Source organism: Globicephala melas, chromosome 4, assembly GCF_963455315.2.
Source record: "Globicephala melas chromosome 4, mGloMel1.2, whole genome shotgun sequence".
Classification (NCBI taxonomy): Eukaryota; Metazoa; Chordata; class Mammalia; order Artiodactyla; family Delphinidae; genus Globicephala; species Globicephala melas.
In genome coordinates this window covers 114,107,536-114,134,556 of record NC_083317.1, presented here as the reverse complement: position 1 = coordinate 114,134,556, position 27,021 = coordinate 114,107,536, and the positions used below count along the sequence as shown (strand labels likewise).

General features: G+C 36.7%; 1 protein-coding gene across 12 annotated transcripts in view; it reads left to right on the top strand.

Moving 5' to 3' along the window:
• MBNL1 (muscleblind like splicing regulator 1) overlaps nucleotides 1-27,021 on the top strand; it is a 202,082-nt gene that overhangs the window by 55,076 nt on the left and 119,985 nt on the right. For 11 of the 12 annotated variants that reach the window (XM_030844614.2, XM_030844623.3, XM_030844615.3 and 8 more), the window contains exon 2: nucleotides 168-1,156. The exons of the other annotated variant lie outside the window; for it this stretch is intronic. In XM_030844614.2, the coding sequence (XP_030700474.1) occupies nucleotides 983-1,156 (174 nt within the window). In that variant the 5' untranslated portion in view covers nucleotides 168-982. The remainder of the gene's footprint in view (nucleotides 1-167; nucleotides 1,157-27,021) is intronic. 12 annotated transcript variants of the gene reach the window in all.

Sequence of the window (27,021 nt, the reverse complement as noted above, 5' to 3'; positions counted from 1 at the left end):
GTGTGTGTGTGTGTGTGTGTGTGTGTGTGTGTGTGTGAGTGTGTGAGAAAGGGAGAGAGGCTGACTTGAATACTACTTAGTCTGGTAGCACATGGCAAGGTTGTGATACTGTAGGACATCAGTGAAGAGCTACTTAGTAAATCTTAACCTATCTCTTTTTTCTACAGGTTGGTACTAAGAAGTGCCTTTCCTGACGTCTCTGCTGCTTGGAACCGCTTCTAGAGCAGTCTCTGCTTTTGCCTTGCTTGCTGCCAGCTAGACTGTGACGACAGCACATCCACCCTCCACCTCTAGCCCAGACACCCCCATTTCTACTTATAATCAAGAGAAAAGCTCTAAGTATCTGGCATTGCCCTAGGCTGCTTTAGTTTTAAAAGAAAAGTTTGCTGAAAAAGTAAGATATCTTCTGCCAGGAAATCAAGGAGGAAAAAAAAAATCATTTTCTCGATTTTGCTCTAAACTGCTGCATCTGTCTATGCCAAACTAATCAATACCGATTGCATCACCAAACTCCATTGCAAATTCAGCTGCGAGGAGATTCCCTTTCAGACAACTTTGCTGAAAGCAGCTTGGAAATTCGGTGTCAAAGGGTCTGCCACGTTTTCATGCTTGCATTTTGGGCTCCAAATTGGCACTGGGAAGGGGTTACTGAGAGCACAAGGCTGATTCGAGGCCCTCCTTTTAAACGTTCATCTACTTACGATCCTAGTATTTCTCTAAAAACCAAAACCTCTTTGAATTAACAGTTTCATGCTGTGAATTTCTAGTGAGAGATCTTTTCCTTGATATTGACAACACAATTTTCCATGTACTTTTAAAGCAGGGAGTGGGGGAAAAGTATTTTGGAGGAGACATTTTCATCATCATTTTACAGTTTTATCAGTTCAGTTTTTTCTTTTTTTTGGTTGTTACTGTTTTTTTTTGGGGGGGGGTTGGGTTTGTTGGTTTCACTGAAAATTTTAACTACCTGTAAAATCTAAACATGGCTGTTAGTGTCACACCAATTCGGGACACAAAATGGCTAACACTGGAAGTATGTAGAGAGTTCCAAAGGGGGACTTGCTCACGGCCAGACACGGAATGTAAATTTGCACATCCTTCGAAAAGCTGCCAAGTTGAAAATGGACGAGTAATCGCCTGCTTTGATTCATTGAAAGTGAGTAAATATTATATTATTTTAAGGATATGCAATAATTGAATAAAGGGGATGTGGATATACAGTCCACTGAGTTTGGAATTATGGATTGCTGTGTTAATAGTTTTAGTTATACGGTGTGTTCTTGATGATGTTGAGGTGGGGGACTTTACTGAGAAGCAGTAGAACCAAGTCTGGCCAAACTTTCTTTGTTATGAATAACTTTCTCTGTCCTTTAATGCTGTGATTTTTTTTTTTTCTAGAGCAGAAGGTGTCAGGCTACTTTTTACTTAATAATAGCTAAGTCAGCGCCTATCTATAGGAATAGTAAATGTAGATACATGTGTGTGTTAGCATGTGCATAGATGATGTACAAGGCCATGGCACTAGCTGAATGGGGATGATTTGTTTTTGCTTGTTTGAAAACGTGCTGTACCGTTGTAAAAGTATAGCAGATTCTGTCAGCTAAACTTGGATAGACTTTTTATATTAATGTTTTGACATTGTGGAGTTCCTTTTTGTTGTATGAGCATATTATTTTAAGGCCAGAAGCAATGTATTTTGTGGAAAACATAACTAGAAGTAAGGTTCTGGGCTGCTGCCACAGTACCCTATCAGAGGCATAAACTTTGTTGAATGTGACTTTTATAATTCAGTAGAAACGCTTGAGTAGTATTATTAATTGGATTTTTTAAGTTTCTAAAATTCTAATGTGAAGTAACTTAGCAGTTTATTTTCTGTTACCTCCTGATTATTATGTTTTTATTTGTAACAGTCTCAGCTAGGGGTGTTAAAAGTTAGCTTTTGTGGGCACCATAATACCAACAAGTTCACTTTAGTATATTTCGACATTCAAAAATGTCATTGGATTCGTATTTCAGGTATCAGGTTTGAAAGTGGGTCTTTTAAAAGATAGCATACATGTCTTAATTTTGATGTGCAAGGTCGACTAGAAGTGTGAAGATTCCTGGGTACTTTCTACGTACTTGGTTTAATGAACTGCCTTTGAATATTAATGTGCTGGTTTAATTCACTCTTTGAACCTTGGAGAGGGGAGTCGCTGTTTTTTCAACATGTATAAAAAAGTGAAGGTTTCATAGATCCATTTTGTCTTTTGCAAAAAGAAAAAAATAGTGCTACAGTAACCTTTCTTTAATACCATAAGGGTGAATTAACTGAAATAGTTAACATGTAAGTTAACTCATAACTCACCCCAATGTTATGAGTTAACTTGTGAGTTAACTATTTCAGTAAATTGCTTCTTGGTCTAGTGTGTGCAGCTCACTTTGCTAAAGTTTCACCAAAGACTCAGGGATATTATCTTCAAAGTAGAATATAAAAAAAGGTATTAACAACAACAAAGATACCTTATAATGTTAGATTGTTCTTAGTGTCATAGTGCTAAAGATCAATAAACAAAAGTTATAAATTACCACTGGGCCTTTTTTTCCCTTTCCTTTGAAAGGCATCGATGAAGGGCACAGTGGTTGTACCTTGTGAATGTGTCTTCCTAAATTCCTGCCAACTGAATTTAGGTGTGATTAGAGACTGGGACCCATAAAATGAGGGGCAAAGGGCTAATTACACTTGTCTGTAACCAGCTGTGTCCATAAGTAGCCCTGTTTTGACCCAATTACTAGTTAATCCAATTTTTAATCCCACAGACAGTTGATGGTGCACTGGTAGCTGCAAAATGAAGGACCTTCAACTTGGCTGTGACACTGAGTGGTTTCACAGAAGACCTGCTTTCACAGCATTTGGAAACATTGTGAAACATTAAAATTCAGTTGCTATTTTTCCATCTCAAAATATTTTTTTAGTTGCTGCTCACTTGTGGCCATGGAACAGTCCCCCTTTGAGTAAAGCAGCAGCATTGCTTAATGACATGCTGTGTGGTTAACAGGATTCAACTGCCACATCAACATCAAGGACTTTTTTTTAATAACAAATAATTTCAAGATTTTAAGTTTACTTTTGAAATCAGCTTGTTGTAGCAGCTAATCAATGCAAACGTTGTCCATATTCTTTGTCTTTCTAAGAGAAACGAATTTAATTTATAGTGTCTAAAATGTGGTAAGATATTTTGATTTAAATAACAGGGAAAAAATAAACACAAATTTATTTCTGGTGAAGCTTCATCCCCAGAACAACAGCTCCTTAAATGTTAGGGAACTATGTTAAGAAGTAATTTAAAAAAATTTGAATGTGTAATTAAGTATTCATGTTTCAGAAAGCCATGTTTCATATATATGTGTGTGTGTTTGTAACTAACACATGTGATTCTTTATAGAGTATTTAGAAACCCACCTTTTAGATAGTAGTCTTCCTGTGTTCAATTTTGTGGCTAAAATAGATCAAAAACATATTTTAAAACAGTTAAAGTAATTCTATGACTCATGCCTGAAGTTCTGAAATTTGGGAGCATTATGAGGTTTCCATGCCAGTAACCGCTAGATCATTTGTATTGTTTCAGAGAGTAAACGGAAGGAATTTAGAAAACTTGTAATATCCTGACTTCTTTAATAAAATGTGTTCTATATATTGCTACAATCCATAGTCCAGCCTTTTGTGAGTTCTTGAGCCCTGAGATGGAGGTAGACTGTGTAATCTACTATTTTTAGCAAGTTAGGAAAGCAAAGCAAATACTCTCTGAGAGGACCCTGGGAAATGGCTGTACCCTTCAGCTGTGCTGTTTCAGACTTTGGCCAGGCTCCCAGGTGACTTAGGTTTATAGCAGACTTCTACATAGAGGCGGAGAATTCATTTCATTAAAAACAGAAGTCAAACAGTTCAAGAAAGTATTTATGTGAAAGAAATCAATTGGCATACTAAAGGAAATAGGAAGAAAATCAGCTGATAGTCTTTTAGTTGCATATAGGTGATTTTAAAGTTTAAATAATTAACTTAGATGCATTTACTACGTGAAAACCTAGAATTCTGCATCACAGTAAATGTGTTGCTAAGTAAAATGAGAATATATAATAATGAGGAATATACGTACATATGAATATACTGAAATAGAATGATGGCAGTAAGAAAGAACAAAAGATGTAATAATGACTTATCATTTATAAATTAAACAATATTTTAAGCACTTAATTTTTCTCCCTTAATTTTGCTTTTGCACTTGCAGTCTTAATTTCCAACAGTCTAAGAGTATATTCATACTGAGAATTAAATTGCTCACAGATTATAGATTTGAGTGTTTTATTACTTCAGAAATACTGAACATTAGAAAAGTGTTTTATTTAATGCTGGAGAGGATTTTTTTTTCTTATGGCTTATGAAAGGGATACCCAAAGAGAAAAATATCAAAAGAAAAATGTCAACACTATAAGATGCTATTAGAATATTATGTTTCAGGAGTGATGATTCAAAGAGTCGTTAATGGCAAGTGACCTATTTTCTTCAGTAATCATCTCTTAACTAAAATTAAGTAGTTGATATAAAGAAAGCCTACAGGCTGTATTTGAATGTGATGCCAGGTTATTTATATTATCAAAAAATAAGCTTTCATCTTGTGATCAGCAGAAAGAGACTTGCTTATTGAATTCTTCTTTTTCAAATATCCATTTATTTTTCAGGTGCTCTGGGAGGAGAAGTATAACCTTTATGTTTACTATCTATTTTCCAAAAATCTAGCAAACTTTTACCTTTGAAAAGTTTAGTACCTTGTTCTCTTACCAAATTGGGCAATTTTGTTTAAGATAAATAATTGTTCATTTCACTGTTATACATGTTTGTGTATATAGATAGCCCAGCTGATCAGATTTATCATAGACACATCAGAGACCAGATTCCACTGCAAAGTGGGGTGGAATCAAGGGCATGAGCGAACACATTCAAAGTGCCTCTGAAGACTTAGCGGAATATGTGAAGTAATAAAATCAGCTATTAGAAGACACACAAATAGGTAAACATCCAGGTAAATGAGCAACTAGAAAACTCATAGTTAGTAACGCAGATAAACCAAGTCTCCAGATGGTTACGTGGGGAGAGGGTGACATAACTGGACATAATAAAGTGGTCTCAAGGTATTGACGGTAACACTTTAGAAGATCTTCCATTGTTAGCACAGTTTATCTTCCATTTAGCAATTGCCTGTGTTGCTGCTACTGTAAGTCCCAGCGTAGTCTTTCCATAATATCTTTTAAACCAGTTCAGCTGATAATCCTGACAAAATGGTATCTGCAAGTTTCAGGCTAAACATCTACTTTTGAATTAAAACTTTGATCTAGTAGGCTCCTAATTGGAATAACTTTTACCTGGAATTTCATTGTTGTTTGTTGTTTTGCTAAGCGCATCTCCCATGTGATATGAAAACTCTGACAGAGTATTGTACGTACGTGTAGCTCTGTAGGTACGTATTCAGTGTGTCTTTCAGTGACAGGTTGACACAGGACTTCCTCATTTCCCCCTAATGATTTAGGAGATGAGCTATTAGCATAACTTGGGTAGCATTGTGTATCATACGAAAGTTCAAATTGTATTTTCTAAGCAGAAACGTCACAACTTTGTAAAGAATATCCTGTGAATGAGCCAGGCGTAATGTCATCAACTCTGACACAAATGTTTCTTTAATGAAATTCTCAGTAGCTGCAGCTGCTTTGGTTATACTTACAACTTTATTCATTTACCTATTTATATTCTATGGTTAGACTTTTTTTAGAATAATATTTTTTAAAGGAGTAAAGATTTTTAAACTTTTGGACAAATTTCAAGCCGTGTTTTGAATCATGATACCTAAGGCACTAATTCTAGAGCTAGTTTTTTTTTTTTCTTCATAAGATTATGGTACACTGCTTCTATTTTTTCTTTTTCGCGTTAAACCTTGCTTCAACTTTTGTGGCAAACTAAAAACAATTTAAACCTAAAGCAATGTGGCACTTATAATCGAGTTCAAACTTTAATTGTAACGCAGACTTCTAAACATACACAAAATTCTGATTCCACACGAATGGCCTCAAAGCAATTCCATGTACGAGGCTGTTGCTGACGGCTATGACTGACTTAAAAGGGCCTATACAGTGTGGTGTGAATCTTGTATTCCGGAAGTGTGTGACATGTGCCTGGTTCACGCGAGAGGTGAGAAACTGAATGTTTCTCAGACTCAGCACAGACACCTAGGGACCTAGTTTGGGAAGCTTATCCTGTCATTTTCCTTGCCCAGGATAAGTAGAGGATTTCAGCTATCAGCATCGCTAATCTGTTACCTTTCATGCTGAGCAATGTCTCTGCCTTCCCACAGACTTAGACAAAGCTTCTTATTTTCTTACAAAGAGATCCTATTGAGCAAATTTTGAGTGTTTTTGTTTGTTTGTTTGTTTTTTTAAACTTCAGCAGAAGCACATTTTGTGCTTGTAGATAAGGGAGCAATTTCTATGTTAACAAGGCCAAAAATTATGTCAGTGGAAATGGATAACTAAGTAGATGGTCTGTGATTTAGCCCTGAGGATAGTTATTAATACGCAGAAATTTCAGTAAAAGCAACTGGAAAGGCTTGTTAGAAATACTTAGTTGCTTGAAGTAGAACAGATTGTTAGAATAGTGATTTCTTGGTGAATTTTACCTTAAACAGGAATAATTCTGGTGAGGACATCTTATTCTAATATTTATTTATGATAAACAACTACAGAGTTTTTATACTGTATTTCTTATACAGAAAACATCAAATGAACATCACCTACAGCATTATTTATACTCTTCTGGCACATTTTTGAAAGATTTTCACTTTGAGATAGTTTGATTTGTTGTTAGAGATAAAACTTTCTCTATTATAAGGACTTGTGTTTTAAAGATACTGATAGTTATAAGCCCTTATACATTATAATTTGATTGAAAGGCTGTCTCCTGGATACCTTTGGGCCTTGGCCGTGTCTGACCAGTAATATTCTTCTTGTGTTCCCCCTGAGTTCTTTCCAGCTTTCTAACTGCCCAGCTTCAGAACTGTTGGTTCTGATCCCTTTTTATATTTCTCTCTGGAGTCATACAGAAATGATTTAGACATTTTGTCTTTAAGGAATTACATTCAGTATTGAGTAACAGAGACACCTCTCCTCCCCAGCATGAGGCATAAACAAATTAAGGGTTTATATTTCAGTAGGTTGTCCAGGCCTATGTGATGACTCCACAGTCACTAGAACTTAGGTTTCTTCACCCTTAGGTCCTCGGGAACACATGACTTCCGACCATAGGTTTATTTAAAAATTGCAAGATGGCCACTGCAGTGCCAGCCACCATATCTTCATTCCAGGAAGCAGGAAGAAGCATGGGCAAAAGAGGCCGCAGCCCAGCCCACTTAGGCTCCTTTTAGCAAAAGTCCTCTAAGCTTCACCCAGTGATTCATCCTGGTTTCTCATTGGCAGCAAGGATAGCTGGAAACTATGTACTTAACTGTCGCCCTAATTGAAACCATGCCTCTGGGTAGTTTAGGTAGAAGGGGGAAATGGATGTTCAAGAGGGCAGTTACTGGGATGGGAGTTAGCGAGATTTTTTTCCCCCCAGAAAACTTCCAGAATCAAGTATCTCTCCCTGAAAAGCATCTGGGTATGAGGGGAGATCACTTCTGAAGAGAAACTTTTATCTTCTTATCTTGGCAAACCTGTCCTCACTTTTCCTGTCCTCGTTAACTAGAGTTGCCTTTTTTTTTTCCTTTCAAATCATGATATATTTAGTCAATAAAATATGGCATATCACGAATGGATTGATTTTTACTAATACAGAAATTAAAAATTGCTTTCTTTATTTTTTTAATTTTCCTATTGCCAGTGCATACTTATATAAACAGTTATATATTTATAACTGGAATATAACAGGAAGGTATGTCATAAAAAATAGGTCTCAATGATTTCGACAAAAGAATCTGTAGTTACTCTGATGCCTATTTCTGCTGCTTCTGCAAAAATACTTTATTTCCTCTGTAGGAAGCAAAATAAAATGAGTTAATATTTATTGAAAATTATTTTATGCTGGTCAGTATTTTCAGTGCTTTTATTTTTTTCATAGTACTTAGTCCTCACAAAAACTCTTTGAAGAGTTACTGGTATCACTGCCATTTCTCAGATGGTCACACTGAAGTACAGAGAAGTTAAGTGATGTCCCCAAGGTCATTCACCCAGTAAAATGTGGACTCCAAGCCCGGTAACCTAATTTCACAGCCTGCACTTTTAACCACTTTCCTGTAAAACATTGCTTCTTAATTTACATATCCACATCCCAAGGATTCAGCAAAGAAAATACCTGACCAGCAGTGCTTAAGAATAAAAATTAATATTTCAGGCAGGTTTACAGCATAGGGCCTAAAGCAATAAATACTCAAAACATTATATTTTAAGTCAACAAATGAATCAATGAGGAAACACAAAATAGCATCAAGAATGCTTCCACCGGGCTTCCCTGGTGGCGCAAGTGGTTGAGAGTCCGCCTGCCGATGCAGGGGACGCGGGTTCGTGCCCCGGTCCGGGAAGGTCCCACATGAAAAAAATTGCTTCCACCAACTTTCAAAGATTATATATTTGTTTTAAATGTATGGCCATGTAGGAAAAACTTTTTAAATTTATCATCTTAAGGAGTCACTGTGTAAACTATGTAGCTGTCCCCCAATGTATATTAAAAAATATTCCAAAGTTTTAATTGTCTAGAAAGCATTTTTCCACAGAAGCAGTGTGGGTAAGTCATTAGTCCAACCCTGGGAAGCCTAAGTAACCCATAGGATGCTTGAGTTATAGTTCAGTACAAAGAGTACCCTGGAAACTCTGATTATTAATTAAACCCAGGAGCCTCCCCAGAAACATTATGAGTACTATCCCATCATACATCTTAAGTAATATGAGGGTCATAGGTCCCCAACTGCTTTTGTTAAACTGTTTCGATGGGAAAAGTACATTTCAAGTTTCAGTTTGGGGCTCTGGAAATTCATCCGGGCCTAATGCAGGAAAGGTAGCCTTTCCTAAACTCGCAGACACTATCTGCAAGCCGGTGCGAGAGGTTTCCTCAGCTCCATGTTTGGGCTACTCCTGTGACCCAGAGCTGGCTTTCAGTAGGGTAGGGCTCAGAATCATAGGGAGTAAAGACAGGGTATGGAATGAGGGGCTATGTCAAAAGCTTCCCCTGGGTGGGATGACTTTTTTGTTAATATATCTTCCAAGTAACCTTTCTTTTTTGCTAAGGTCTCAACCTGCTTCCTTTTCAAATGTATAGCTTTTTGGTTCTGAGTCTGGTCCACTGTGGAACTTCATATTGATGAACAGCTTCTTCCCATTCTCTTTCCTTTCTAAAATTATCAAAAGCGTAGCTTTGTTTTGATACCGTTTCCTTCTGATTACTGGTAGAAATGGGGAAAAATAGGTGCATAGTGAAAATATCAAACTAAGATTTTTTTGTTTTTGTTTTCTGGCCATTTTATCACAGGATATAGTCAAGGAATCAGCAATAAAGAACCAGATATGAGAAGAAAGACATCTAGGAGGTGATAGGGGGTGGGGATTTCACAATTCAAGGAGTATAACTTAAACACTTCCTGTGTCAAACTTTGGGAAGGCAGATATTAAAAACACAGCCCTCCGGGGCAAATTGCTAACAGGGAGACCAGTATATTAGGTGGTGTGGTGGAGTTCAGAGGTGGAACTTTTCCATAGCAATTGGAGGGTCAGTGGAAGAGAAACTTAAGGAAGAGAGAGAGAAATGTGTCCGGTGGTTTATCTTTCCTTTTTTTCCCTCCCTTCCCTCTCACAACTACTAATTCTGAGACCACAAGTAGAAAGAGAAGAACTAGAGGGAATTCCCAATAAGAGAGTTCCCATAGCCACAGGCCACCAGGCTGGGGCAGCTCTCCCTGCATCACCGTTGGTCTATTGGGAACCACCTATATTTTAACCCTAGATAACAATTTTAGGCTCAGAAGGATTCTTCTGATGCTATCTCAGTTTTTTTTTTTTTAAGACTTTTTTGATGTGGACCATTTTTAAAGGCTTTATTGAATTTGCTTCTGTTTTCTGTTTTGGTTTTTTGGCCGTGCGGCATGTGGGATCTTAGCTCCCTGGCCAGGGATCGAACCCGCACCCCTTGCATTGGAAGGCGAAGTCTTAACCACTGGACCGCCAGGGAGGTCCCTGATGCTATCTCAATTTATTCAACAATATTTATATTTTAATTGCAGTTCATGTTAGATTGAGACTCACTATTTATTGAGATCCAAAAACTGTTTTCTCAAGACCCCAGGCATCTTAACTTAGAATTTATCTCTCTGCACAAAATTCAGACTTGGTGTGAAGGCTTCTGGTTTTCAGAATCACTTATGCTTAATTCCAGGCTATTCTCAAATAAGGCAGGAAGCATCTGCTGTTAATAGTTGACAGTAAATTACATAAAGTAAAACATGGAAAATTAAAGTTAGAAAAGCTGGGAAGCTTTTCTATCATTTTCAATTTTCTGCACAAGCACGGACATAATCAGTGTTTAGGATCTGCTCATGACGGATAAATTACATCTGTAATTCATTCTTTTCCATGTTACTGCATTCAGACGATAATTTGCTTTCAGATATCTTTGCTCATCTAATATTCTAAAATCGTTCATAGACTGAAAATAAGTCTAGTAACATCTTCCAGTCCCATGAAGCTTTTATAACTAAACAGTGTTAGCTTACCAAATGGGCCAAGTTTAAAAAAAAAAAAAAAAAAAGGTTTTAGAGAAAAACAGAGCCAAATTTATCATGCCCAAAATAAGATTCCTCTTTGGTAGACGATGTTGCTTTTCATAAAACAATTCTTTAATGGAGGCAACTGAGAAATGAACCATGAAGAACGAAATAACTAAAGAATTCATTTATTTATAAAGAATCCTGTTAAGAAAGATCTGTGTTCTGAATGAACCTTTCTTCACATTATCTCATAACTCTTCATGGCTAAGTGGAAACTAATGAAATCTAAATCTAGCCACGAGAAAAGATTATCATCATGATTTTATTTATTAAAATTTTCTCACTATTATGAAATTTTACTGCCAGATATTGCCTTCCATGAATTATAGCACAGTAATAAATTGGAGACAAATGTACATATAAGAATACCCAATATATAAAAGAACACTCCAAACACAAACTCATCTTAAACTCAGGTAAACTAAAAGTCTTATCCACATTGAAGAAGAGTCATCTACATTGCAAGTTTTTGCATAGTGGAGTCTATTTAAGTAGCTTCCCCCCAACCTTTAAACTATGATTAACATATAGTAGCTTAACATGTAACATACATATAGTGGGTTGAGTTTGCATTGTGAGAGATGCAAAATTATTATTATGTTTTAGAATCTTTATTGGCTACTTTTGGCTTCTGTGTTTCCCGTAAGGATGTATAATCCTGGAGGAGAGATTTTCACCCCAAACACATATTTTTATGCTGAATGGTTAGGAATTTTAAAAATGGCAAACCAAAGTATTTGCCACCTCTGCATCTCAATTAATGGAAAATAATCCATTCTTCCTCCCCTTTTCATCATTTATTACCTGCTGTGTACCAGACAGTTGCAATAGGCAGTGGGGTGAATAACACACAGAGCCTGTTAGGTTGTTGATAGACTACAGCTTCTGAGAAGTATAATGTAGATTAAAATGATCATAGAGGGCTTCCCTGGTGGCGCAGTGGTTGAGAGTCCGCCTGCCGATGCAGGGGACACGGGTTCGTGCCCCGGTCCGGGAAGATCCCACATGCCGCGGAGTGGCTGGGCCCGTGAGCCATGGCCGCTGAGCCTGCGCGTCCGGAGCCTGTGCTCCACAACGGGAGAGGCCACAACAGTGAGAGGCCTGTGTACCGCAAAAAAAAAAAAAAAAAATCTTAGAATAATAAAACATTGTTTTAACTCTTCTATTCTTTAATATTAAAATGTCCCAGTGGAACACAAATTTGCCCATGTAAAATGTAAGTAGGCATTAAATGTCCTTGTGTATGTCTGAGAGGTTTGTCATGAAAAACTTGGAAACCGTTAAGTAGTCAGTGTGGGAAGAGCAGATGAATTTCAACTCTGGTTATGTGTACTGCTAGAGAAACTGTGTGCTTGTATTAGTAGAGTGTGTTTACACGGTAAAAGGTTTATACTAGACCCGTCATATTCCAAAATTTAGCAAGATAAACCTGAATCAGATTGATTTTTAGGTAACACATAGAAATGGTTAATTTTACTCCCCTGCTTTGATCATCATCTGTTGATTATATAAAATGATGAGGCTCAGAATGATTAAGTAACCTATACAAGTTTGCATCGCCTGGAAGTGGTCAAACTGGGATTCAATACAGGCAGCCTGTCTTTAGAGCCTGTGTTTCAACCTTTAGAGCCTATGCTCTGAGTTTAACTTGTTTAAGCTGACAAAGTGTGAATGAAGCACTACACAGCAACCTTATGCATACAAAAATATAGTGTTAATTATTAGTGAGTCTGCATATTAGAGTGACAGACATACTTAGGCATATTTGTTGAGTCACTGTAATTGCCTGAATTTAAGACAACTATACTTTTTAAAACATGATCACTCACACTTTTTCTTAATTCAGAAAAACATCCCTGAATAATCACTAATAAGGTTTTTTTTTTTAATTTAAAATGGAAAATTTATACTAAATTTTAACTAGAAGAAGTTTGATAATATAGAGAATCTAAAACTTAGGTCAGGAAGAATTTTGAAAGTCATGCCAGACTGGGAACAGTATAGAAAATCAGAATAATAGGCTGTTCTGAGAAAAAAACAAGTAAGAGTTTCAGTATTCTAAGACAAAGCTTGGAAGTGAAGTATGGGGCACCAGATAAGGAGGTTTTCATTACATAATTATCCTTACGATTTTTTTTTTGCATAAAATAGAATATCCTTTCTTATTCAAGGAAGTAGTATAATTGGTACTTTTCTAATGCATAGAACCATGAGGCATTTTTTTTTTTAAATGGGTGAGAGTTCCTTCATATTTCATGAGTTTCACTGGGCATTTATAATAATATTGGAAACAAAAAACTGTGCTTAAGCCTTTCGAAGTCTTTGTAAGTTATACTATATGAAATTAAAATCTAGATTAAAGCATTCACCCACCTCTTTGACAATGATTTATATAATACGTCTTCCTATTGTATGTCACACTTAAGTATTTATGCTAACTTTTAAGATTGTATTTTAAAAATTAGCTAGGAATAATATTTTAGTAGGTAATTTAATTCTTTGTATATTTGTATAGTACTTATCTTTAGTAAGAGGAAGGTTTTTTCACATGAATATTTAATTTTAAAATAGCTTATGACATTGTTTTTAAGGCTTTTGCATTGTTTGTAATTGAAACAAAAATGACTAAATATAAGAATCACTGTTTGCATTTTGTTCATGATACGACAAAAAGAGCATGTTTGCTCTCAGAAAAACATGGATTTAAGGACGTCAGATTCCTGGGCTTACCGGGTATTTAGTAAATATTAGTTTAAATTGGACTTTTAAAAGAGGTATCCAAATATTAGTGTTCATTATATGACTTAAAATGCTCTATGAGAAACATATAATTATCCTCACAGAGCTTTTCATTTGGACGAATGCTGGCTTGGACAAAAGGGAAGAGAAAACCTTTAACATCAATAGCTAGTGTTACAAGGATTCTTTCCTTAAACGATTAGAAACTCAGTGCCTTTTGGCCATTTTCTTGAATGCATCAGTTTAGTCAAACAGCCAGTTAGAAATGTTGTTAACAAAATTGTTTTTGATATATAAACTCAAACTTGGTATGGAAGTAAAACTTATTTTGTGTTCAGAACCAAATTGATCACAGGGAAAGGTGAGTATACCAGAGTGCTGGTATTCCTCGTCCTTTGATTTCATTTCTCTGGGCATTTTCTTCATTAGTTTGCTTTAGCTATAGTTTTGCTTTGTTTTTCCTCTTGGTGTTTTCTGAGTGTCTAGATTGGCCTCTTTGCTCTTTTCCTTGGGATGAAATCTACAATAAAATATTATTTTATAGCAAATATATCGGTGCCAGGAGTAACGAGAATGTAGCCACTGATGGCTTTCACGTAGTCCCAATGCTACCTTGGAGTTTTTACTCAAAGTACCATCTGCAGAGTGATTGCAAAAAGCCATATTCAAAAATGTGTAAATAAAAAACTTTTCATGGCAAAGAGTAAGACCTGGTTAAGAGCCAAAACCATGAATGCAGCTTGATATGGGTTTGATTCCATCAGTCACTTCCCAGTGACTTTGTGCCCATCACTTTGCCTCCCGAAGTCTCAGTTTCCTTCTCCATAAAATGAGACTAATGATACCTGCTTTGAATGTTTGTGAGAATTCAGTGAGATCATTTCCGTAATATAGGTCATTCCATGCAACATCTCTCTCAGTGTAAACACTTCATACCTAGTAGCTAGCTGCTCTTGGTTTTCTTGTCTGAATGCTGGAATTCAGTCTAAGGTATCTTCCCCTTAAGAGAAGAACTTTCCTTAGGTCAGAAGAAATGTCGCATTATTTTGCATACTGTACTACAGGTATTTATCCATGATTTAATTTAAAGATTTAAAGATGAGTTTTTTCTGCATTATCACACACTAGCTTATTCATTTACCTGTTATCAAGAGAAAACATCTCTTAACCTCTAGCACGTGTACCACTTGACTTCAAGCTCACTGGGGTAGTATTAATAAAATAAGTCAGTATTCATATCATTGTCTGTGCCTAAAAACCCATTTCATAAATGCAGTTATCCATGATTGGAAAAGTGGTTGTGACCATCTGTTCCAAATTTAATTTCATTTAAAACTAATGCCTCTTTAGCTCTGTGTTGGCCTAAAATAAGTAGTTCACATTTGATATTTCAAATAGTATATTATTTATGTAAATTTCTTCCTAAAAGACTCACCTAGGACTTTGTTTCAAAAATAAAATTAATGTTTATTCAGTAAAGTACCTGCACAGACTAGAAGGTTAGATATTAAAGTCTATTTTTTCATGATTTGCACTATCCCTACCTTGTTCTTTTTATACCTGTATAAACTTACTTAGTTGGTAAAATATCTACCACTTAACTTCCTCAAAGGTGTAAAGGGGCATCCAAGTCCAAGATATTCCATTTATCACATCCTCATTTTTCCCCCTTTCATATTACCCAGAATTGATAGGAATCCAATTCTAGCCCAGTAAAATGGTCTCTTTTGCTTCAAGATATTTAAAGATGCTGGCCTAATTCACAAGCTTGAGACTTTTTTATTTTAGTTAGAAATGAGAGTATATACTTTTTGCAGCGAATGGGGAAAAATGCCCCAGCTCCCTGATTTTATTGTCTTTTCAGGGCTAGTATAGCCTAGTAGTTTCCTGTGGCTAGCTCTGGGTTTTCCTTTGCAGTTGTGTATAAATTTTGTTATATTCTAATTCTGAATATGAGTTGTGCACTTACTATTTTATTTATTGAGCCGTGCCACTGCCTTCTTGTTAAGACTATTGATTATTGCTCATTCTGTTCTGCTGTGTATTGATTTAGTATGTGGCAGTGAGTTAATTGTATTACTTGATGTTGAAAGAGGATCAAATATGTTTGAAGGAGACGCTTGTAGCCTGTTTAATTGAGTTGGCTATTTAGGCTTTTAACATGTTGTGAAACAATTAGGAGAAAGTACAGGAGGACCTCTGAAGGCAGGAAACATAAAATTTGTTTTCAGCATTTAAAAAAATTATTTACTTATTTATTTATTGGTTGCGTTGGGTCCTCGTTGCTGCATGCGGGCTTTCTGTACTTGCCGCGAGTGAGGGCTACTCTTCGTCGCGGTGCGTGGGCTTCTCATTGCGGTGGCTTCTCTTGTTGCGGAGCACGGGCTCTAGGCGCGTAGGCTCAGTAGTTGTGGCTTGAGGGCTCTAGAGCGCAGGCTCAGTAGTTGTGGCGCACGGGCCTAGTTGCTCCTCGGCATGTGGGATCTTCCCGGACCAGGGATTGAACCCGTGTCCCCTGCATTGGCAGGCGGATTCTTAACCACTGCGCCACCAGGCAAGTCCCTTCAGCATTTTAGAAGATGCCAAAAATTGTGTAGTAAGTCCTTCCTGGCATTAAATGGTCAATTGATATTTAGTTAGCAGATGTGTAAAAGCTGGGATTTCCCCCCTGTATTTCATTTAAAAATCAAGGGAGCTAACACCCTTAGATGCTCACATTTTATTGAGAAAAAGTCACGTCTTTTTAAGAATGGTTTCCTATTGAAATCGCATATTATTGGATATATGTAGAAATAGCAAGTGGGATGTGTATGTGTGTGTAGGTGCTCACATCTGGGGGATATTGCAGAGATAGGAAATTAAGTTAAATGATTAAGCTGGGAATCAATTGAGTTCTTTTTATCTACTCTTTTGTTTCTTAGCGAAAAATATTTTTTCATGTAAACAATAACATTTAAGGTAGGGCTGATATTTACTTATTTTATTTGACATTGTTTGAATTTTCCAAACTTCAGACAATCCATACTTAATGTGAAAAAAAAATTAACCTTCAGACTGAGCTCATGGTACCATGGTCCTCTAATGAATGTTACCTTTTGTTTTAGTGGCTCAGTTGGCTCTAATCCATGGAAAAGTTTTTATTTCCCATCAGATCCAAGATAGGAGCCAAACCAAAGTTAAAGAAACATTTTCCAGCAGACAAGTTTCTACAGATAACATCAGTAGTCAAAAAGCATGCACTTGTGTGTTCTCTCTCTCCCTCCCCTCCGCCCCACTTATGGAAATATTGGATTGGAAAAAAAATACTAAAATACTGATAATGATAGTAACTTTCAGGTTAATAAAGGCGCTCCTTATTAATCCTTCCTAGTCACAGTATGGCCTCAAATTTTCAATCTGTTTACTTTTTCAAAACGTGTTTGCTTCAGGGTGACCGAAGGAGGACTGCTTTCTCCCCGTGTTAATACCTTCCAGGGCTCTTTGATCTATAACCTTTTGTCACCTCTGGTTTATTTGCCTAGCATACGATTGTTGAAAAATGAGGGAACATAAACAATTATGACTGGCTTTTTGGAAATGCCTATTAAAACCCTGTCCTCAAAGGACCTGCCAGTTTGGAACTTTGTAGAATTGTGAAAGCTCAGCATTGAAAGTAGAGAGTGTACAAGAGATGGTGCCAGTTGGATCATTTTGCTACAAATACCTGCTAGACTCAAACCTTTCCCTTGCTTAGTTATCCACCATACTAACAGTAGGACCCACTTAATTCCATGTGAGTCAACAGCTTACGTGGCATGCCTGCTGTGTGCCAGATAGCATCTCAGGTGCTTTTCCAGGCTTTCTGCGCAAAGCCAAAAAGACCTGGCAGGTATATTCTTTCCCTACCCCTACCACTTACCCCACCACCTAGACCTACTCAGTTGGAATCTCTAAACCAAGAGACATGGCCAGGTATATATTTTCAAAAGCTGTAGGCTCATGGTTAACAACCATTCTTTGAATACTGCTGAGAGGTTCAGGGAAGGTAGTATTTTTGCCATGACTTCTCAGTCCATATAGAAGATGTATTTTTCTCCCGAGGATAAAACCATCTGGAGATCTTCAAATGCTCCAGACTCCCCATATAGAGCTGACTTTGCTTTTTGATTAGCACCGTCGATAAATTTGAAAACGCGACTTAAAAAAAAAAAAAATAACCTTCTCACCTACTTAATTTCTTATTCATAGTTAGAAGGTAGAGTGGAGTCACTCTGTTTCATTAATGTCCCTGCTAGCTTTCAGATTCAAAAATAATTTTTTCTCTCTAAATAACACTCGCTATGACTTCTGTTCCCTAAAAAAAAATGGATTGTAATTGGCAGGGTTCCTTTTTGCTACGTATCTTCCATTTTGCTATATCTACTCTATTAATTATAATAAAATAGACAGTTGGTAAAAGAAGAAGTATTACTTTTAAGATTCTTACAATGTATATCAACAAATGTGGAGTTCCAGTGATGACCTGGTTGACCTCATAATTATTTTTGTAAAGAATTTCATATTTTGCATATTTTATTTCATCTCATTATCTCCAAGCAACTGCAAATAGAGTAATCTCCAAATAATTCTAGTATCTTCTCTTTGAATTTATGATTGATCGTGGATTTAAATGAATGAAACTTTTCTTGCATTAGGGGCAGCCTCAGGCACAGCAAATGATTAGACTAGCCTGGGTGGATATAGTTTTATAAACTATCAATACATGAAACTGATGCTAAAACTCCAGATGCCGTTACTTTAGAACTTCATGCATAAATTATATGCGTTGTTCTAGGAAACAGGGAAAACTGATGGTCAGCCTTAGCCTGTAGTATATTTTGACAGCATGAATGAGTCAAGCAAGCAATTTTCCAGACTGTTTAATAGTACAAAGGAAAGGGCTTCTAAGGAAGTCATTCTTATGACTAGCTGAAAAATATTTTTCTTAGTAACTGTTCTAGAGAAAAACAGGTCACTGTTGGAAGAAAAATGAAATCTCAAGTTACCAGCATTCTGGAAGTGATTTGATCACTAAGATGTGTTTATCTTATGACAAAACTCCTTAAAAGGATTCTGTTTCATACATTTCCAATTATTTAATGAATGTTGGTCTTGAAATTCGACGGGAAATTATTTAACACCATTACATACTTTAACTCCATCACCTTGGCAGCACGTTGGCCGTTCTGTTTTTTGAACTTTTTTTTTTTTTAAATTCCATTAGCACATATAAAACTGCATCATCATAAACTTAAAGATTCAATGTTTTAGGTTTATCAGGTTGCTACAAATGTATTCCACTCTGTGGTTCTAAACTGCATGTGAATGAAAATAGGACTTGATCGATGGAAAATCATTTGTTTGTGGATTTACAGATTCTATTCCAGGTGGTTTGAAAAGATGCATTGTCCAGCAGCAACTTTTCTGCCAGTGACAGTGCTCAGTGTGAGCTTGATGGATTCCAACTACTGGGTTTATCATTACTGCATAGATCTTTGGAAGGACAGGCTGCAAATCTCATTTCTAAGCCATGAGTAGCTATTATGTCAATTTGAAGAATAGAAATACAATCAATACAGCTTAAAAAAAAAAGGCACTCTATGGTCATTCACAGATGGTTGCCAGCTTTCAAATTGTAATATCCTGGCTAATTAAGTACCCTTGATTATTATGATTTTTCAGTATCAGGTTCATATTTAAAATTTGGAATATAACCTACTAGCCTTATTTATTTATTTGCGGTACGCGGGCCTCTCACTGTTGTGGCCTCTCCCATTGCGGAGCACAGGCTCCAGACGCGCAGGCTCAAAGGCCATGGCTCACGGGCCTAGCCGCTCCATGGCATGTGGCATCTTCCCGGACTGGGGCATGAACCCGTGTCCCCTGCATTGGCAGGCGGACTCTCAACCACTGCGCCACCAGGGAAGCCCCCCTTATTTTTGTTTTTGATGTTGGAAGTGTTACTAGCATTTTTGAAGTAACTTGAAAGAAAATCAGGATTCACCTGGGGTTCCACTTAGGTTAAGCTTTTACCAGAGTAACACTTGTAGAGGCAAATCACTGAGTAGTCAAGCTTCCACTACAATTAAAGCTTTATAAAAATTTCAAGAATGAAAACTTTAGGTGCTAGGTTTTTCCTTGAAAAAAACCTTTTTTTCTTGCTTCAATTTAAGATTTGTGTAGTCTTTGCGTTTTAAAAGATTGTTCATGGAATGTTCAAGGGTTTTGCCTGATATTTAGAGTTACTTTATGTTCCTTCATCACTTTCAGCATTGAACTCCAGTGATCCGTAGATTCTTGGGATTGCAGTTAGAAGAGTCTTTAGAAATGACGTCATGCAATCCATTCGCTTTATAGATTAGGAAACTGAGGAGCCACTGGTGAGGTTAGAGCTTAATCATATTTGTAAAGATCCTGAGATTGGCAGGACCCTTAAATATGACAGGTCATAGGTCACAGCAAAAACTGGAATATGCTGTCTTCACCTTATGAAAATAACATATGACACACTTAGTTGATGATAACTACTATTAATTAAGGTTGAATTGGTGCTATTCACTGCCATTAAGGTCCTTAACTTTCTTGACTATTGTGATGCCTTGATTACTGGTGGTATTAAAAGTTTATAGTGTTTTGAGGTTTAATAGTAGGCTCTCCAAAAAAAAAGTATACGTAAGTTTATAACAAAATTTACTAATAAGAGGATGTATAGGACACAATTTAAAATTATAATAAAACACACAATATCCTGTATTTTACATTCTATATAGCCAATTGATTTTTTTTTTTTTTGCGGTATGCGGGCCTCTCACTGTTGTGACCTCTCCCGTTGCGGAGCACAGGCTCCAGACACGCAGCCTCAGTGGCCATGGCTCACGGGCGCAGCCGCTCCGCGGCATGTGGGATCCTCCCGGACCGGGGCACGAACCCGTGTCCCCTGAATCGGCAGGCAGACTCTCAACCACTGCGCCACCAGGGAAGCCCTAGCCAATTGATTTTTGCAGAATCCTTTTTTTTTTTTTTTTTTGGCTAAACTTGCATCTAAAGTCAACCTGTGGTTGCAGTTGACAGATGAGTTATTAGTTCTCTCTCTGTGCTCTTACTCATAAGAGGCCCGCATTATACAGTGATTATCAGATGAGACATACTTCATGAATAACTTTTCTTCTCTACATTTTCCTACCATTTTATGTATTACAGAATAAATCACATTATACCTGATTTTGTAGTTCATTTTTCATGTTTCTTTTTCCCACTATTTTGTAAGCTCCTTAAGAATGGGAGGCTTACATTCATCACCTCTCTATGTATGGTGTTTTGAATGTCCTTGGCATTCAGTGTTCATTGAATTGAAAGCAATGTTTCTTCCTGACCATGGTCGATAATTGTGAGCAGATTTTATGTGCTTTCAAATCTGTTAGAGAATTTTTTTTCATGTAATAGGACATTTGTTGGATAGTGACATATAAACAGTCATAAACTATTTCTCTAAGGAATCCAGCACCCTTCATTTATAGTAGGACTCATCCAGTTAAACTTCTCTGACACTCTGATGGACTGTTTATGTTCTATTGATGGAAATCTCTGGAACAGGCCTTTATTTGCTGTCCTGCCATGTTTTGTATGTTATCTTGTGCAGGCAGCACATAGGGACCTGGTCAGGCTTCCTGATAACGGTGGCTTTATAGATAGCCCATGTCTCAGAGGGGAGTGATAATTGGTCGGGGCAGTGGCACAATACACAGTTATTTTTGTAACAATATTAACTCACTGTTAGTAAGAGCGCTTTGTTGGGAAAGTATCACGCTTAGGTAGAAGAGTATTTATTCTTCAAAGGTTGAATGGGGAGAAGCAATACTACCAGGGTAGCAACATCATCGGTGTTTTGTTTTTCCTTTTTCTTTCACTCTGCTGAGAATATTGAGAAAAGCATTGATTAGCGTTGGTGTTTATTGTGAGGGGAACATTCTGGGATCCAGACTGCAACTATAACTACTGTTGTTTTTATTGTAGAACTCATAACAGTAACAAAGACACAGGTTATTTGTCTGGAGATCATGTATCTCTGTTGCACTTAAATTTCTCCACACTCCAATTTTAGGGAAAAAAATTTTTTTGGCTTCCCAGCGTGAAACCTGTACAGTGTTGCATATCTTAAACCTGAAGAAGAAAAGAGAGTCCAAGCTTCCAAAAAGTATAAATGCCTAGGCCCTACCACTTATTACCTTGCTCATTATTTCTTCCCTCTAACAATTCTTTGAGGAGCTGTGTGACGAGCTATTTAAAAAAAGTTCTGGAGACTCAAAAACAATCCAGATTGTGTTGATGCCAGTCGTCCTAGCAATTAAGTATTTGAGGAGAAACCTACATTTATCCACTTTGAAGAGAATCATTAGGAGGGATTAAAAATTTAGTACTTCAGGCCCTTTAGGGTTAGAGTGGAGTAATTATGTAGCTGGTAACAAATGCTACAGTCTCCACTTCAACAGTCACTTCCTGAGACATAGTGGCCCTCTTCAAGGAGCTTCACAATTTGTAAATGTTGTCTCCTTGGAGACTAAGTTCTGCTGACCCATTTTTTTAGATTTCGCATGCTTTTCTGCAAAGTGTGCTTTCACGGAAGGTAAGGCCTTGATGATCATCTTAAAGAGATACGGGCTCTGTAGAGTATCTTCCCGCGGCATAAGCAATACTTACTGTCTTCATCAGTGAGCCTCTTCATATGGTGCTCAAAAGAGAACACCCTTGTACTACATCTACTGTATTTGTTGATGATTATGAGGCTAGTTTGATGTCCTAATCTTGCAAGTTGGGAAGTAAGTAAAATGCTCAAGAGACGGCCGATTGAGCCTGGTGTGCCATGCTTCATCACCAAAACATTAAGTAGCTTTTTTTTTTTTTAAAATCAGTAAATCTGTATTTCAAGTCTTGCTTCTTATTTGTATAACACACAGTAACATGTTAATTTCACAAGAACACGTAGTTGGATCTACTTTTAAACTAATTGGAAGAGATGGTGATATTTGTTTTATCTTGAGTTTTTTTTTTTTTGGTAAATCTGGACAGATCAGATTTTACCAGGAACCAGTATCACCAGGAACAATCGCTTAATCCCTAACTTAAAGCCTATTCATTCTGGTTTTAGGTATGATTCTAGTAAGCCAGGTAGTATTAACCATGGCACAGAAATATGAAAACACACACATTACTTCCTAGGTGATTTTACTGCATAAAAATGCAGTGACAGGAGAGATACGTTAGAACTCTGTCATACTCCTAAAATAGATAGACCATTGTAGTTAGCTTTTGACCTCCACATCCTCTGTCTGGAAGCTTTTTGAAAGCGGAGACTATTCCTTAGTTATTAGAATCTCCAGTGCCTACCCATAGGCCTGACACATGGTCAGCTTCCAATAAATATTACTTTACTTGCACTGACTTTAAAATGGGACGAAATGCAGAATAGCAGCTGAACTAGTAGCTCCTGACCCATGCCATGACCTTCCTTGCCCCACCCTTAAGATTCAAAAGACAATTAAGCTAATTATAGTCATTACAGTTGTAAATTAGACCACACATTTCATTAAAAATTGACACAGTCATCTCTTTGAAGGGAAATGAAAACTAGCATTGTATGTAGAACACTAAAATCACTTGACTTGAATTTTCACTTCTCAACTAATTGTGACATCACAAAGATAAAAATATACACCCGTAGTCTCATGCCAGTCTCCTAACTGGGCTGAAAAATGTCAATTTAGTTAAGTAACAAAATTGGTTATTGGAGTTATTTTATGTATTAGATAACAGTGTTGCTGATTGATATTTTTTCGTTTTTAATCATTTATTCTGTGAATTTTTCTGCCCTAAGGCAGTGGACTGAAAAAGTGACATTTTTCTGCTGTTGATAAGCATTATGAGTAGAAATCAATAGTTAAATTGACCCAATAAAAGGTGCCTGGGACCGACTATTGAGACAGGAAGAACATCAGAAAGCAACCTATATAGACTCTAACAAGGCTCAGAAGCATCTTTTGCCTTTGTTTTGCATATGTATTAAATAGCAAAAGACAGTACTAATGAATTGCAGTTTTTTCTAGGGAGTCTGTTTAAGTCAGGATTCTGTTAACTAATAGATAGGCTGCGGATTCATAAGAGCCAGATTCAGTAACATGCCACATGCCAAAAAAAGGGGACATACTGGTTTAAGGTTGGTAGACCTCTAAACAAATTTGTGTAGAATTTATCTTTTTTGCTTTGCTAATCACCAGCTGCTTTTCGTTAGCATTATATTTGCATTCTGTGTGAAAAATAGATTTTATATTTCATTTATAATTTATCTAGATATATTTATTTATTGGACACTGTTGTTAAATGATAAAGGAACTTTATAAGGAGATAGGATCAATAGATAAACATTAATAATTCTAACTCTCTTTTGTATAAATATAAAATTCATCTAACTATGCTTATTTAGTCAATGCTTTGTTAAATAGATAACCTAAAGGAATGTTTTCATAGCAGTGGTGTACATACACTAATAATACTTTGGACTCCCTTTTGTACACATACCTGTGTATAGAAATATCTGTCTGGATCTAGATCTAGATCTGGGAGGGACTGGCTTTTTTCCTCTTTCCTTATCAGTATCATTCAACCCCTTTTATATGATAGGTAGGTTGCAAGGCACAGGGTATGCAAAAATAATCCTCCGCCCCTCCTTTTGGTTGCAATGACTGTGGCTGACCCAAATCAAATAGTTTCCTTAAACTGTGCTTTCATTTTTCCACTTCTCTAGTTAGAAATAAATCCTCTTGTGTGCTCCCTGAGGGAGGAATAGTTTAGCAGGGAATCACTTACTAATTACTGTTCATTAATCACATAGAAAGAATACTTTTTTTAATGTCAACTCTGTCATTCATATAAAATGTATGTTTCCTTGAGGAACCTCTATGAATTACTTGTTCATCCTCCTTGTCTTTCATATATTTCATTATACTCCTTAGGAGCTCAATAATTTCAAATATAAATTGTCTGTTCCTTATATACAAGAGTCCTGTAAATAACAGAGATAGCAGTGGCACCTTTTCTTTGATTTACTTGTTACCTCCTGGTCGTATGATTAGCCTGTTAATTTAACTCTCTACCTGTATAGCTTGTTGAAAGCTGCAGCCAGTGGAGTGCTGGGACTGGCTTACATAAGACCTGTTCCCAACTCCAGGTTAAGTGATGTCGTATTGGCAGCTTAAAATTGGCCATGGTAGGAGGATTTACACTGTGGAAATTGGCAAATGCTCCAATTCCCTCCCCAGAGAGCTACTTCTTAAACACTTAGCAGCACCCACTGTTTATAGAATTGTCTCTTCTTTTTTAAAAAATTGTTTGACCATATGGAATATCCATGTAGAATTTTATTTCCAGATATTTTCTTTCTCTGCTGTTTTATTTATTTCCAGATTTTTTCTTCCTATACCACTTGCCAATTGAGTGACTCGGCCGGTTACTTAGCCTTTCTGTGCCCCAGTGTCCTTATCTGTATGAGAGGGATAGCAACAGTACCCACCCTGGGACTGATGTGAGGTTGATTAAGAAGTACACTTATCTCAGTATATTAGCAAAATGCGTGATGTACAATGAGCACTCAAGTAGCGTTACCATTTATCTCTCTGTACTTTAATTAATATATATTGATTGATCCCTTACTAAGTACTTAGCATTTTTCTGAGTCCAGTGGGTCACTGATTGAGACTCAGTGCCTCTAACAATGAGTGTTAGCCATAGTGCCCCGTGGTAAAAGCCTTCCTCTTTTGCTCTTCCAACCTAATGTCCTCTATTTTTGTTTGTGTTGTTGTTTCTTTCTGCTGAGAACTTTTTTCTTCCTATATGAGTTTTGCAGACTTTTTTCATATTTAGGTTTAGTTTAGACATGACCTCCTCTAGGAAGCTTCTCCTCACTCCAGCCCTGGCCATGCTATTGTCCTGCCTCCTCGTTTCTGTAATGCACCCAATTCATATCCCTATAACTGTCTTTGGCACATTAATCAAAATTATGCGTCTCCCTCCCTCTCTGGATTTGAGTCCATGGCCTGTGACTTACCACCTTTGTGTTCTCGTCATTTAGTGAAATACATGTTACATAGTAGACCCCATAGAAAACGATCAAATGTTTGTTGGTTGAAGGAATAAGCTGGAGACTTTGCTCATAAAGACCTTATTACTTTGTTGAAGAGATGATAATATACACATGTGACATGAAGGTGAACAAGAAAGCATTTTAATAATGATATCTATATTTGTATAGATATAAATTAAGTTTACAAGTTATTTTCATATATACATGATCTTGAAGTAGGAAAGATCATTGTTTTCCCTGTTACAGATACAGATATTTATGTTCACAGATATAAATGAATTGAGTTAGGTCAGCCAGATCAGATTTGAAGAAGCAAAGCCTAGCTTGTCAACCAGGTTTTGTGACTCTGAGTTAAAAATATAAGAGAAAGTTTGGTTATTCTTCTAGACAGTAACAACCCGTTCTCTTTTGCTTTCCTTTTTTTTTTTTTTTTTGTAGCTTTTAAAAATTATTGTGGTAATTTTTAAATATACACAAAATTAGAGAAATACTGTAACAACTTCTGTGTATGTATCAATCTGCATTTTCTATGGATGTATCCATGTGAACATTCTGTGAACATTTGTCCATCTTATTTCACATATTACTTTCCACATACCTTTTGTTCCTGATGTATTTTAAAGCAACTCTCAGACATCCTGTCCTATCAGTTTGCTTATATGTGTGTAGGAACTTTATGTGTTAAGAACTTGTTTTAAATATAGCTTGTTTTAAGTATAACTCTATTTCCAAATCTATCAGTATCGACAATAATTTCATTATATCACATTTTTTGTTTCTTTTTTTATATCTGAATTTTATTTTATTTTTTTATACAGCAGGTTCTTATTAGTCATCCATTTTATACACATCAGTGCATACATGTCAATCCCAATCTCCCAATTCATCCCATCCCCCCACCCTCCCCACCGCTTTCCCCCTTGGTGTCCATACATTTGTTCTCTACATCTGTGTCTCTGTTTCTGCCCTGCAAACCGGTTCATCTGTACCATTCTTCTAGGTTCCACATATATGCATTAATATACGATATTTGTTTTTCTGTTTCTGACTTACTTCACTCTGTATGACAGTCTCTAGGTCCATCCACGTCTGTACAAATGACCCAATTTCGTTCCTTTTTATGGCTGAGTAATATTCCATTGTATATATGTACCACATCTTCTTTATCCATTCGTCTGTCGATGGGCATTTAGGTTGCTTCCATGACCCGGCTATTGTAAACAGTGCTGCAATGAACATTGGGGTGCATGTGTCTTTTTGAATTATGTTTTTTTCTGGGTATATGCCCAGTAGTGG